Genomic DNA, 15,069 nt, shown 5'->3' with positions numbered 1-15,069 from the left:
TTCCTTAAGGCAGATGGACCCTAGAACTCTGCCACTAGCCTGGGTTCTGGGATCAAGCAGAGGATAGTATAAAACTCTCTCCTTTCCTGGATCCAAGGTCTTCTCTAAACAAAACTTAGAAATGTATGGTTAGGCCCAGTGCAGTGGCTCACGCCTGTAATCCCAGCACTTTGGGAGGCTGAGGCAGGTGGATCACTTGAGGTCAGGAGTTCGAGACCAGCCTGGCCAACATGGTGAAACCCCATCTCTACTAAAAATACAAAAAAAATTAGCCAGGCTTGGTGGTGCATGCCTGTAATCCCAGCTACTCAGGAGGCTGAGGCAGGAGAACCGCTTGAACCCGGGAAGTGGAGGTTGCAGTAAGTCAAGATCGTGCCACTGCACTCCAGCCTGGGCAAAAGAGTGAGATTTGGCTGGGCACCTGTGGCTCACACCTGTAATGCCAGCACTTTGGGAGTCTGAGGCGGGTGGATCACCTGAGGTCAGGAGTTTGAGACCAGCCTGTCCAACATGATGAAAACCCATCTCTACTAAAATTAGCCGGGCGTGGTGGCAGTTACCTATAATCCCAGCTACTCGGCAGGCTGAGGCAGGAGAATAACTTGAACCTGGGAGACAGAGGTTGCAGTGAGCCGAGATTGCGGCACTTCCTACCATCCTGGGTGAAAGAGCGAAACTCTGTCGAAAAAAAAAAAAAGTGAGACTCTGTCTTTAAAAAAAAAAAAGTGTGGTTAGGACTTGGCATCTTTACTTTCTGTGGCATCTTCCACATCCCAGAGCCTCTCTGCAGGAACCCAGTGTTTTCTTGTGGTTTTAGTTACTTCTCTGTCTCATTTATGGCCTGCCCTCTCCCAAAGAGGCAGTGTGTTCCAAAATTACCTAGTACACTGCCTGCCGATTCCCCCACTCCCCCACTCCCTAATCAAAATTCCCATGCCATGAGGCAGCAACCCTGAGCCACAATGCAGCAATTCTTAGCCACTGTTGGGAGAAGGAATAGAATAATGACTAACCATAGGGTTGGGGGGAGGATAAATGAGAATATAAATGTGGGTGTGTGGGTGTGTATTTGGAGAAGGGAGAAGTTTGAGACTGGTTTCCAATGCCATACCACTATATTTAGTGACAATTTCTTATTCCATCTATGTATGTGTGCATGTACGCACATATTCCATATGTATATTCCATATATATGTGATTTCGATGAAGTAATGGTATTTTATTAAACCTATGCAAAGAAAGGAATCAAGGTTGACTCCTAGATTTTTAGCTTCAATAGCTGGTTAGACAGTTGTGCTCTTTACTGAGATGGGGAAGATGAGAGAGGATTAAAAAACCTGTCTTCGAGAATTATTGTGTTATTCAGCCTTCGAGAATTATTCCTGTTATAAACCTAACCTCCATCTTTATTTCTTAATGAGAATGTTAATAAAAACTCATTTAGCTTTCAGCAATTTGGAATTTGTTCATGTTTTGATGTTGAATAAACCTCATAACTATGAGTTAGTTGAATTATAAAGCAGATATAATCTTCAGAGAGGATATGTTACCCATTACTTTTTTTTTTTTTAATTATACTTTAAGTTCTGGGATACACGTGCAGAACGTACAGATTTGTTACATAGGTATACACGTGCCATGGTGGTTTGCTGCACCCATCAACCCGTCATCTACATTAGGTATTTCTCCTAATGCTATCCCTCCCCTAGCCCCCCACCCCCTGACAGGCCCCAGTGTGTGATGGTCCCCTCTCTGTGTCCATGTGTTCTCATTGTTCAACTGCGACTTATGAGTGAGAACATGTGGTGTTTGGTTTTCTGTTCTTGTGTTAGTTTGCTGAGAATGATGGTTTTCAGCTTCATCCATGTCCCTGCAAAGGACATGAACTCATCCTTTTTTATGGCTGCATAGTATTCCATGGTGTATATGTGCCACATTTTCTTTATCCAGTCTATCACTGATGGGCATTTGGGTTGGTTCCAAGTCTTTGCTATTGTGAACAGTGCCTCAATAAACATACGTGTGCATGAGTCTTTATAGTAGAATGATTTATAATCCTTTGGGTATATACCCAGTGATGGGATTGTTGCGTCAAATGGTATTTCTGGTTCCAGATCCTTGAGGAATCGCCACAGTGTCTTCCACAATGGTTGAACTAATTTACACTCCTACCAACAGCGTAAAAGCATTCCTATTTCTCCACATCTACTCTAGCATCTGTTGTTTCCTGACTTTTTAATGATCACTATTCTAACTGGCATAAGATGGTATCTCAATATGGGTTTGATTTGCATTTCTCTAATGACCAGTGATGATGAGCTTTTTTTATTTTCGTATGTTTGTTGGCTGCATAAATGTCTTCTTTTGAGAAGTGTCTGTTCATATCCTTTGCCCACTTTTTGATGGGGTTGTTTTTTTCTTGTAAATTTGTTTAAGTTCTTTGTAGATTTTGGTTATTGGCCCTTTGTCAGATGGATAGATTGCAAAAATTTTCTCCCATTCTGTAGGCTGCCTGTTCATTCTGCTGATAGTTTGTTTTGCTGTGCAGAAGCTCTTTAGTTTAATTAGATCCCATTTGTCTATTTTGGCTTTTGTTGCCATTGCTTTTGGTATTTTAGTCATGAAGTCTTTGCCCATGCCGATATCCTGAATGGTATTGCCTGGGTTTTATTCTAGGGTTTTTATGGTTTTAGGTCTTAACATTTAAGTCTTTAATCCATCTTGAGTTAATTTTTGTATAAGGTGTAAGGAAGGGATCCAGTTCCAGCTCTCTGCATATGGCTAGCCAGTTTTCTGAACACCATTTATTAAATAGGGAATCCTTTCCCCATTTCTTGTATTTGTCAGGTTTGTCAAAGATCAGATGGTTGCAAATGTGTGGTGTTATTTCTGAGGCCTCTGTTCTGTTCCATTCGTCTATATATCTGTTTTGGTACCAGTACCATGCTGTTTTTGTTACTGTAGCCTTGTAGTATAGTTTGAAGTCAGGTAGCATGATGCCACCAGCTTTGTTCTTTTTGCTTAGGATTGTCTTGGCTATGTGGGCTCTTTTTTTGTTCCATATGAAATTTAAAGTAGTTTTTTCCAGTTCTGTGAAGAAAGTCAATGTTAGCTTGATGGGGGTAGCATTGAATCTATAAATTACTTTGGGCAGTATGACCATTTTCACAATATTCTTCCCATCCATGAGCATGGAATGTTTTTCCATTTGTTTGTGTCCTCTCTTATTTCCTTGAGCAGTGGTTTGTAGTTCTTCTTGAAGAGGTCCTTCACATCCTTTGTAAGTTGTATTCCTAGGTATTTTATTCTCTTTGTAGCAATTGAGAATGGGAGTCACTCATGATTTGACTCTTTGTCTGTTATTGGTGTATAAGAATGCTTGTGATTTTTGATTCTGTATAGGAATGTTTGTGATACATTGATTTTTGTATCCTAAGACTTTGCTGAAGTTGCTTATCAGCTTAAGGAGATTTTGGGTTGAGATGATGGGTTTTTCTAAATATACAATTATGTCATCTGCAAACAGAGACAATTTGACTTCCTCTTTTCCTAATTGAATACCCTTTATTTCTTTCTCTTGCCTGATTGCCCTGGCCAGAACTTCCAATACTATGTTGAATAGGAGTGGTGAGAGAGGGCATCCTTGTCTTTTGCCAGTTTTCAAAGGGAATGCTTCCAGTTTTTGCCCATTTAGTATGATATTGGTTGTGGGTTTGTCATAAATAGCTCTTATTATTTTGAGATATGTTCCATTAATACCTAGCTTATTGAATAACTTGAAGGGCTGTTGAATTTTGTCAAGGCCTTTTCAGCTTCTATTGAGACAATCATGTGGTTTTTCTCATTGGTTCTGTTTATGTGATGGATTACGTTTATTGATTTGTTCATGTTGAACCAGCCTTGCATCCCAGGGATGAAGCTGACTTGATCCTGGTGGATAAGCTTTTTGATGTGCTGCTGGGTTCAGTTTGCCATTATTGAGGATTTTTGCATCGATGTTCATCAGGGATATTGGCCTGAAATTCTCTCTTTTTTGTGTGTGTGTCTCTGCCAGGTTTTGGTATCTCTGCCAGGTTTTGGTATCAGGATGTGGTATCAGGATGATGCTGGCCTCATAAAACGAGTTAGGGAGGATTCCCTCTTTTTTCTATTGTTTGGAATAGTTTTAGAAGGAATGGTATCAGCTCCTCGTTGTACCTCTGGTAGAATTTGGCTGTGAATCTGTCTGGTCCTGGACTTTTTTTGGTTGGTAGGCTATTAATTGCTGCCTTAATTTCAGAACTTGTTATTGGCCTATTCAGGAATTTGACTTCTTCCTGGTTTAGTCTTAGGATGGTGTATGTGTCCAGGAATTTATCCATTTCTTCTAGATTTTCTACTTTATTTGCATAGAGGTGTTGATAGTATTCTTTGATGGTAGTTTGTATTTCTGTGGGATCAGTGGTGATATCTCCTGTATCATTTTTTATTGCATCTATTTGATTCTTCTCTCTTTTGTTCTTCATTAGTCTGGCTAATGAATCCAGCTCCTGGATTCATTGATTTTTTGAAGGATTTTTCGTGTCACTATCTCCTTCAGTTCTGCTCTGGTCTTAGTTATTTCTTGTCTTCTGCTCGCTTTTGAGTTTGCTCTTGCTTCTCTAGTTTAGTTGTGATGTTAGGGTGTCAATTTTAGATCTTTCCCACTTTCTCTTGTGGGCATTTAATACTATAAATTTCCCTGTACACACTGCTTTAAATGTGTCCCAGAGATTCTGGTACATTGTGTCTTTGTCCTCATTGGTTTCAAAGAACATCTTTATTTCTGCCTTAATTTCGTTATTTACCCATAGTCATTCAGGAGCAGGTTGTTCAGGAGCAGGTTTTTCAGTTTCCATGCAGTTGTGTGGTTTTGAGTGAGTTTCTTAATCCTGAGTTCTAATTTGATTGCACTGTGGTCTGACAGACTGTTATGATTTCCTTTCTTTTGCATTTGATGAGGAGTGTTTTACTTCCAATTATGTGGTCAGTTTTAGAATAAGCGTGATGTGGATCTGAGAAGAATGTATATTCTGTTGATTTGGGGGTGGAGAGTTCTGTAGATGTCTATTAGGTCTGCTTGGTCCAGAGCTGAGTTTAATTCCTGGATATCCTTGTTAATTTTCTGTCTCGTTGATCTGTCTAATATTGACAGTGCGGTGTTAAAGTCTTCCACTATTATTGTATCGGAGTCTAAGTCTCTTTGTAGGTCTCCTAAGAACTTGCTTTATGAATCTGGGTGCTCCTGTATTGGGTGCATATATATTTAGGATAGTTAGCTCTTGTTGCATTGATCCCTTTACCATTATGTAATGCCCTTCTTTGTCTCTTTTGATCTTTATTGGTTTAAAGTCTGTTTTATCAGAGACTAGGATTACAACCCCTGCTTTTTTTTGCTTTCCATTTGCTTGGTAAATATTCCTCCATCCCTTTATTTTGAGCCTATGTGTGTCTTTTCACGAGATGGGTCTCCTGAATACAGCACACTGATGGGTCTTGACTCTTTATCCAATTTGCCAGTCTGTGTCTTTTAATTGGGGCATTAACCCATTTACATTTAAGGTTAATATTGTTATGTGTGAATTTGATCCTGTCATTATGATGCTAGCTGGTTATTTTGCTTGTTAGTTAATGCAGTTTATTCATAGTGTTGATGGTCTTTGCAATTTGGTATGTTTTTGCAGTGGCTTATACTGCTTGTTCTTTTCCATGTTTAGTGTTTATTTCAGGAGCTCTTGTAAGGCAGGCCTGGTAGTGACAAAAATCTCTCAGCATTTGCTTGTCTGTAAAGGATTTTATTTCACCTTTGCTTTGAAGCTTAGTTTGTCTGTATATGAAATTCTGGGTTGAAAATTCTTTTAAGAATGTTGAGCTGGGCCTGGTGGCTCACGCCTGTAATCCCAGCACTTTGGGAGGCTGAGGCAGGCAGATCATGAGGTCAGGAGTTCGAGACCAGCCTGACCAACATGGTGAAACCCCATCTCTACTAAAAATGCAAAAATTAACTGGGCGTTGTGGTGCATGCCTATGATCCCAGCTACTCAGGAGGCTGAGGCTGGAGAACTGCTTGAACCCGGGAGGTGGAGGTTGCAGTGAGCTGAGATTGCACTACTGCACTCCAGCCTGGGTGACAGAGCAAGACTCCATCTCAAAAAAAAAAAAAAAAAAAAAAAAAAAGAATGTTGAATATTAGTCCCTACTCTCTTCTGGGCTTGTAGAGTTTCTGCTGAGAGATCCGGTGTTAGTCTGATGGGCTTCCCTTTATGGGTAACCTGAAGTTTCTCTCTGGTTGCCCTTTACATTTGTTCCTTCATTTCATGCTTTATGAATCTGATGATTATGTGTCTTGAGGTTGCTCTTCTTGAGGAGTATCTTTGTGTTCTCTGTATTTCCTGAATTTGAATGTTGGCCTGCCTTGCTAGGTTGGGGAAGTTCTCCTGGATAATATTCTTTTTTTTTTTTTTTTTTTTTTGAGACGGAGTCTTGCCCTGTCACCCAGGCTGGAGTGCAGTGGTGCGATCTCGGCTCACTGCAAGCTCCGCCTCCTGGGTTCACGCCATTCTCCTGCCTCAGCCTCTCCGAGTAGCTGGGACTACAGGCGCCTGCCACCACACCTGGCTAATTTTTTTTGTATTTTTAGTAGAGACGGGGTTTTACCGTGGTCTCGATCTCCTGACCTCGTGATCCGCCTGTCTCGGCCTCCCAAAGTGCTGGGATTACAAGCGTGAGCCACCACGCCCGGCCTCTCCTGGATAATATTCTGAAGAGTGTTTTCCAACTTGGTTTCATTCTCCTCATCACTTTCAGGTACACCAATCAAGTGTAGATTTGGTCTTTTCACATAGTCCCATATTTCTTGGAGTCTTTGTTCATTTCTTTTCACTCTTTTTTCTCTAATCTTGTCTTCTTGCTTTAATTCATTGAGTTGATCTTCAATCTCTGATATCCTTTCTTCTGCTTGATCGATTCAGCGATTGATACTGTGTATGCTTAATGAAGTTCTCTTGCTGTGTTTTTCAGCTCCATCAGGTCATTTATGTTCTTCTCTAAACTGGTTATTCTAGTTAGCAATCCGTCTAACCTTTTTTCAAGGTTCTTAGCTTCCTTGCATTGGGTTAGAATATGCTCCTTTAGCTCGGAGGGGTTTGTTATTACCCACCTTCTGAAGCCTATTTCTGTCAATTCATTAAACTCATTCTCTGTCGTTTTCTTCCCTTGCTGGTGAGGAGTTGTGATCCTTTGAAGGAGAGGAGGTGTTCTGGTTTTTGGAGTTTTCAGCCTTTTTGTGCTGGTTTCTCCCCATCTTTGTGGATTTATCTACCTTTGGTCTTTGATGTTGGTGACGTTCAGATGGGCTCTATGAGTGGACGTCCTTTTTGTTGATGCTGATACTGTTCCTTTCTGTTTGTTAGTTTTCCTTCTTACAGGCCCCTGTGTTGCAGGTCTGCTGGAGTTTGCTGAAGGTCCACTCCAGACCCTGTTTTCCTGGGTATCAACAGCGAAGGCTGCAGAACAGCAAAGATTGCTGCCTGTTTCTTCCTCTGCAAGCTTTGTCCCAGAAGGGCACCTGTCAGATGCCAGCCAGAGGTCTCCTGTATGAGGTGTCTCCCAGCCAGGATACACAGGGGTCAGGGACCCACTTGAGGAGGCAGTCTGTCCCTTATCAGAGCTCCAACACTGTGCTGGGAGAACCACTTCTCTTTTCAGAGCTGTCAGGCAGGGACGTTTAAGTCTGCTGAAACTGCGCCCGCAGCACCCCTTCCCCCAGTTGCTCTGTCCCAGGGAGATGGGAGTTTTATCTATAAGTCCCTGACTGGGGTGCTGCCTTTTTTTTTTAGAGATGCCCTGCCCAGAGAGGAGAAGTCTAGAGAGGCAGTCTGGCTGCAGCGGCCTTGCTGAGCTGTGGTGGGCTCTGCTCACTTTGAACTTCCCAGCGTCTTTGTTTACACTGTGAGGGGAAAACCACCTACTCAAGCTTCAGCAATGGCGGACACCCCTCCCCCTACCAAGCTCAAGCGTCCCAGGTCAGGGTCAGACTGCTGTGCTGGCAGCGAAAATTTCAAGCCAGTGGATCTTAGCTTGCTGGGCTCTGTGGGGGTGGGCCCCGCTGAGCCAGACCACTTGGCTCCATGGCTTCAGCCCCCTTTCCAGGGGAGTGAACAGTTTTGTTTTGCTGGCATTACAGGTGCCACTGGGGTATGAAAAAACAAAACAAAACTCCTGCAGCTAGTTTGGTGTCTGCCGAAATTGCCAACCAGTTTTGTGCTTGAAACCCAGGGCCCTGGTGGGGCAGGCACTAGAGGTAATCTCCTGGTCTGCTGGTTAGGAAGACCATTGGAAAAGTGCAGTAACTGGGCTGGAGTGCACTGTTCCTCCCGGTACAGTCTCTCACAGCTTCCCTTGGGTAGGGGAGAGAATTCCCCAACCCCTTGTGCTTCCCAGATGAGGCAATGCCCCACCCTGCTTTGGGTGCCTCACCCTCCGTGGGCTGCACCCACTATCTAACCAGCCCTAATGAGATGGACCAGGTACCTCAGTTGGAAATGCAGAAATCACCCACCTTCTGTGTCGATCTCACTGGGAGCTGCAGACCAGAGCTGTTCCTATTCGGCAATCTTTTTTTTTTTTTTTTTGAGATGGGAGTCTCGTTCTGTTGCCCAGGCTGGAGTGCAGTGGCACAATCTCAGCTCACTGTAACCTCTGCCGCCCAGGTTCAAGCAATTCTCCTGTCTCAGCCTCCCAAGTAGCTGGATTACAGGTGCCAGCCACTATGCCTGGCCAATTTTTGTATTTTTAGTAGAGACGGGGTTTTGCCATGTTGGCCAGGCGGGTCTCAAACTCCTGACCTCAGGTGATCCGCCCACCTCAGCCTTAACTGGCATGAGCCACTGCACCCAGCCAGTTACCCATGACTTCTAAACACTTTAACACTCTTTGCATATATGCTATTATAGTAGCTGCCTCATGTAATATAAGCAGATTAACTTGGCAATACTCTAAAATTGCATATATGGCAACATCTAATTTATCTAGGGAATGATGAGTGGATTTCCTACATATATTTAAGCACTAAAACTTAAATTACTAGTTTCGACGGAAACGAATTTCAAGCATTATATATGTACATTGCCGTTCAAGTAAGCAGGGTCTTTACTTTGAATATATTCTATTGTCGTATATCATGAAACTGACCCCTTTAGGAATTCACAAGTTGTGTGTGGCTAGCTGCCTAGACTCTAATGGATCCAGAGTGCTCGGAGTCTTCTGCTTTTCCCACTTACTCATATTGATCTCTGATCTACTGTCTTGCTTTATACATAGTTGTTTTGTCCCATGGTTATGGGGCATTTTTATCTCCCTTCTGGACTAAAGTGCTTGGACTGTGAGCTCTCAGTCACTCAGAAGCCTTTCAGACCTACCTCCAGGGTTATCTTCCAGATAGTTGAAACAGCGAAGAGTTGATCTGTGAAGAAACTCAGAAAGATACTGCTAAATCTAGGCAGATTAAAGACAGAGGGTCTACTGCCAACTCTAACATATCAGAATTCTCACTAAATCCACACATCGCCCTCTACACTAAAGTTATAGCTTAGCAAATAAGTTACTGATGTAAGGTGATTCTGTGTGTATTGTTAGCCCAGACTTGTACAGCATTGGAGAAAGAGAATTTAACAAAAGAAGTTATTTTTCAACGGGAAAAAAGCTCATCATTTTGAAATCTCTTAAAATAATTTAGGAAATTATTTCAGGGGAAATTTCTTGACTTAGGGTATAAAGTTAAATTTTATTGGTAATATAATTAGTGATCTTTTTTCCTTTATATATAAAATAGACTGAAAGTAAATTCCTATTACCAACTATCCATTACTAAGGGGTTAGCTCTAGGAATACTGGATAACCAACATACAGTTAAAACCAAACTTACTCAGTTGTCAGTTGAAAGGTATCCTTTATCTTTAAACATAGCCATAAAACCTGGAACTGAGCAAGGGGGAAAAGGATGACCTGTGTGTGGCCAATAACTGTTACCAAATCTGTGCATTTAAGGACTCAGGAAACTTACCTGGTTTTACTTGCACATCATTGGCTGTCCCTTCTTATTCTCTGTTGCTAGTCCCTCCTCTCCGCTTGCTCTGAACAGTGCGTGCCGTAGGAGTCAGTCCATGGACCTCTTCTCTTCTGTAGTTAGTTTCTCCCTTGGGAATCACATCCAGTCTTATGGCTTCAAATACCACCTATCTGCTGTTCCTCTCTAGCTCAGATATTTTTCTTCTGTAATCCACATTTATATATCCAACTGTCTCCTTCACATCTCCACTTGGATATCCATTAGGTACCTAGAACTGAAGTCTGAAATTAAACTTTCTCATCTTCCCTCAAGCTTTTCAAACATCTCAGTAAAGGGTGACTCCCATTTAGCAATTACTCGGCAAAATCTTGACGACTCTTTGCCACGCACAGCTCAACCTTCATATTCTCTGGGATCTTCTTTCATTCTGTAGACTGTGGTTTCTGTATGTGACTAGACTTTTTGAGGATAACAACCCTTCAGCAAAACAATTCGCTCTAGCATTTGGTACACACACACACACACACACACACACACACACACACACCATAATTTGATTTCTATATTTTTCAAAAATGTTGGTAACATGTAATTCTCTAATAACATCATCTTTGGCACTGATTCCATCTAGATTGGAATTTCATTTGGTGAAACCGTGATGATTGCATGCAATCCAGTGATGTTCAAAGTAAGATAGCACCAAATTTGACATACATGGTGTTGGTATGGTTTCTATCCAACCAAATACCTTTCTGTTGACTTGATGACTCAAAACTGTATTAGAAAATGTATAGACCCATTTGCTAATGCTTCAATTAAAAGAAAGGGCCTTATTCTAACTAGGCATCTGTTGGTTATTTTAGTTTGAACTGTTATTTGGAAAATCTCCCAAATATATGTATAATCTTTTTCTATTTTTCTTCTTTCTACCTTTGGCCAGCATTACTTAGAGCCTCCAGTGAAGCTGAATGAAGCTCTAGAGAGATATGGACTTAACGCTGAAGATTTTTTTGTCTTGAAGCATGGAGAATCAAGATACCTAAATACTGATGATGAAAACTTTTAATAAATGTGAGCACAGGCACTCTTAATGAAACAGGCATCATCTGATATAAGTTTAAAAACACATGAAAAGACTTAGAAATTCATGAATATTGTGATTATTTTACATTTGGAAACAACTTCTGCAAGTTTATGTTTTATGTTTTGTGTAATAACTTGCTTCCTAATATGATCAGCTCATGTACACTATGAGGGGGTTCAGGGGTGGGTCATTTAAATAATGAATTGGCTAATGTGGATTTTAAATCTCATATCATGATATAAGCACTGCAATGGAAATGTTTTTACTAAAGCATTATACTTTTGTGGTACTAGAATTTCCTGAGGTGAAAAACTGATACTGAAGACTCATTTTTCTTTTTTCCATTCTTCAGGACCTTCGGCAAGGTGAGTCAAGGCTGTCTACCTACCTAGATTTTTTTCAGAGGCCTACAAATACAAGTGTCTTTCTTACATGCACATTATAATAAATGATGAAATTCAGTCCAACATGCTTATTATAAACATAGCAATTCTTCCTCTATCAAATTAGCTTATATGCCAAATATTAAATATGGTTTATTTCGGTAAGCATAAAAACATAGGGGCTATCATTTTTAAAGACTTGATTTTTTCTATTGTGGTAAAATATATCAATACATATTTGCCATTTTAAACATTTACTATTTTAACCATTTTTAAGTGTACAGTTCTTTTGCATTAATGCACCCATGACCACCATTCACTTAAATTTTTAAAAGAGAGAACAGTATATTCTTTTCCTAGAGCCTTCAGATGAGAGGGAACAGTATATTCTATTGCATGTCTACAATTCCCAAAAGACCTCTCACTTTGGGAGGCCAAGGTGGGTGGATCACTTGAACCCAGGAGTTTGACATCAGCCTGGGCAACATGGTGACCTCCTGTCTCTCTCGGAAAAAAAAAAAAAAAAAAAGAAAAAGCCGGGTGAGGTGGTGTTGTGTACCTGTAGTCACAGGTACTTGGGAGGCTGAGGTGGGAGGATCACTTGAGCCCAGGAGGTAGAGGCTGCAGTGAGCTGTGATCGTACCACTGCACTCCAGCCTGGGCGACAAAATGAGACCCTGTCTCAAAAGAATGCCCTCTTCTTAGCTGAGCAGAGGAAGGGAAGGAGTGTGGCTATGAGAATATGATTTATGCCATTTTCTGTTTTTAAATCTAGAAGATCTTCTAAGCACAAATATAGCTACAATGAAATATTTTACAGACAAAATGTTAATAGACCATATACTTTGAATTAAATTTGTTTTTAATTTTCTCTACACATACTTTTTTCCTAGAGTCTCTTAGCTCTAAATATATCAATCAGATTTACAATTTTTTTACCTGATTCAGATGTCTTATATTTTTATATTAAATCAACCTTAAGCATGATTCTTTTGGTAAGCCAGTATGAACACCAGTGGGGGGAGAAAAAAAAAGTCAGTTGACATAAGATTTAGTCCTAATAAGGACTCTGTATTCACTTGATTATTCTGACCCTTCCTAAGGGAGGGAGTTGGATTAGATACCACTGGAGGCCCATTCTGTATTCCTAATCCAGTCTCAGCACTTTATTCATACAACACAATCAAAATAGGTTTTCTACACCAAATGCTACCCAGGCAGTGCTCTATAATTTGCACATGTGTATGTGTGGTGCCACGTTAGCCACTAAATCTTAACTTTTACCCTGGTTTCATCATGGATTTTTTGTGTAACCTGAAACAAGTCACCAATGCTCACTGTGCCTGTTTCCTCATTTGCAACAAGAGGATAATTCCGACCTACCTCTGAAAAATGTGTAGAATAAATGAGTTTTTAAAGCACTTTAGAAAATATAAAGGAGAAAATGATTTCTTAAGATATCACTGCCTAATATAGACAGGTATATTTGAAAGCTAAATACACGTTAATGCTTTTGATAATGTATTGTTCCTGTTGCAAATTTAAGCATTATATGTTAGGAGACTAAACATTGAAAACTTTATTTCACTGATTTTTAAACTGGAGTAATAGCCTAAATAAGTATAAATAATCTTTATCAAAATTTAGTGTTTATCTACAAAGATGCGAATCGGTCAAGGGGAAATGTGTATGCAATGTGTGTATATATAATGTATGTGAATGTAAGTGATTTTGGGGTACTAAAGCACAAAAAAATCCCCCATAAAATAAACCTTCCTGAAAAGACTGATCATAAACTTTTTCACTCCAAGCAGATGTGAATCAAGATGTTAGGTATATGGTGGGTTAGCTTTGAGGTGTGTTGCCCTAATAAATACTAGCCAGCATTGTTGTAGCCATATTGCTTGCTGCTGCACGCTGAATTGAAAATCCATCTCTTACCTCTTCTCTATGAAGCAAGCCAGGTATGTCTTGCTTAAGTATTTCTTCTCCATGAATGGCCTTAACGTTATTTTGTATTCATATGTACTGTTTAACTGAGGGTCTCAAAGCACTTTAAACTGTTGTGTTCTATTTCCACTCGTCTGGCCTGCCTCATTTTTCTAGGCCCTTTCATAAGCTGTAATTTTTTATTACCACTCACGTTCTTTCTACACTGACACTATTCATTAAGAACATCAAGCTTCATCTCTGCTTACAGAATCTCACCTTATTGAGTGGGTTCCACTTTATTTTTCATGTTATCTACATTTTGAAGGGTTTATGTGCAAAGTGAAAAATTTTGAAAAATAAGACAAATCCATTCTCTTCAATTAAGTCTAACATGCATTGTAGTGTCTTTTCATCAGTCTTATCCTCTAAGTCAACTTCATTTTCCTCTTTGATTAGTGAATACCCATAGCAATATGTAAGATTTTAGTGAAGTTTCCTGTGATAACTGAGGAACACTGCTATGCCTCACTGCCCAATAGGGTGGGTCATCAATTAGGAGAAATCCCAAATCATAAAAGCCAACATATGCCATGACCTACGTAGGAAAAGATGTATTTGTGCATCTTCTTTCTGGGTAAAAATTACTCCCTCTTTTCTCTAGCATTTTGACATTTCAGACTCAATGCTCTGATCTCTAGGGAGTGTGATTATTCAAACTAATGAGAGAGGACAAGAAGACACAGTTTTAGAATCCACTGCTGCTAAAGCACATTAAAAACAAATCCTTGTTTTTAATGTATGCACATTTTCATATTTAATGAATATGCTTTCATTAAATAGGGAGGTAGATTCGAAGAAACTGTTATAAAGAAATGTGCCTTCTGGGGAATGAATACTTTTGTTTATGTCTAGCCCACTGGGAATTTTCAGTTTTCACCTTATACTGAGCCCTTTTTCTAATGTAAACATATTTCTTCCAAGTTTGATTTCTGTATCAGGGTAACATTGAGAACACACATATTTCTGTTTGAGGATTTGTGACTTCCTATGGAAACAGTCTTGTATCTATGTATTTACAAATGAAATTTAAAGTATTCTTAAAGCTTTGCCTTAAATACTGCTTGCATACTGATTTACTTAATGCTAAGCATGGCAGGGGTTATAAATTTAAATATTATAAGACCTGGCTGAATCCCAGATGTATCAATAAATTGTTATAGTAGCTTATGGAATAAAAATACTATTAAAGATAACAAATTTTCATACATTGTATTTTTAGTCGAGTAAAATATGGATGAAAATTAATAAAGTACTGTCAAGGGAAAAAATATGTGTAACCTTGTGATTTTTTTCCTCTTTATTAAAAAAAGATTATACAATTTGGGCTCATAGTAAAAAATTCAAACAGTAGAACAGTGTGTATGTAGAAGGCATTCCCCACTCCCACTCCAGGAGTTTGGGTATCATTCTAGAAGTGTTCTGTCAATACATAAGCATTTTTCACTCAAACACACACACACACACACGGATCCCGTATTCTATAATTTTTGTTTTTTAAAAAACCACCGTATTTCATAGATATC

General features: G+C 39.8%; 1 protein-coding gene across 3 annotated transcripts in view; it reads left to right on the top strand.

The window, feature by feature from the left end:
* The window catches only part of NAPEPLD (N-acyl phosphatidylethanolamine phospholipase D), a 49,815-nt gene extending 34,999 nt beyond the window's left edge, over window positions 1–14,816 (top strand). For all 3 annotated transcript variants that reach the window (XM_030826699.1, XM_030826700.1, XM_030826698.1), the window contains one exon: window positions 11,028–14,816. In XM_030826699.1, the coding sequence (XP_030682559.1) occupies window positions 11,028–11,153 (126 nt within the window). In that variant the 3' untranslated portion in view covers window positions 11,154–14,816. The remainder of the gene's footprint in view (window positions 1–11,027) is intronic.
* Window positions 14,817–15,069: the final 253 nt, after the last annotated feature.

This window comes from Nomascus leucogenys, chromosome 13 (genome assembly GCF_006542625.1).
Source record: "Nomascus leucogenys isolate Asia chromosome 13, Asia_NLE_v1, whole genome shotgun sequence".
Taxonomy (NCBI): domain Eukaryota; kingdom Metazoa; phylum Chordata; class Mammalia; order Primates; family Hylobatidae; genus Nomascus; species Nomascus leucogenys.
The sequence above is the reverse complement of the archived record's forward strand: the minus strand, read 5'-3'. Positions and strand labels throughout refer to the sequence as shown.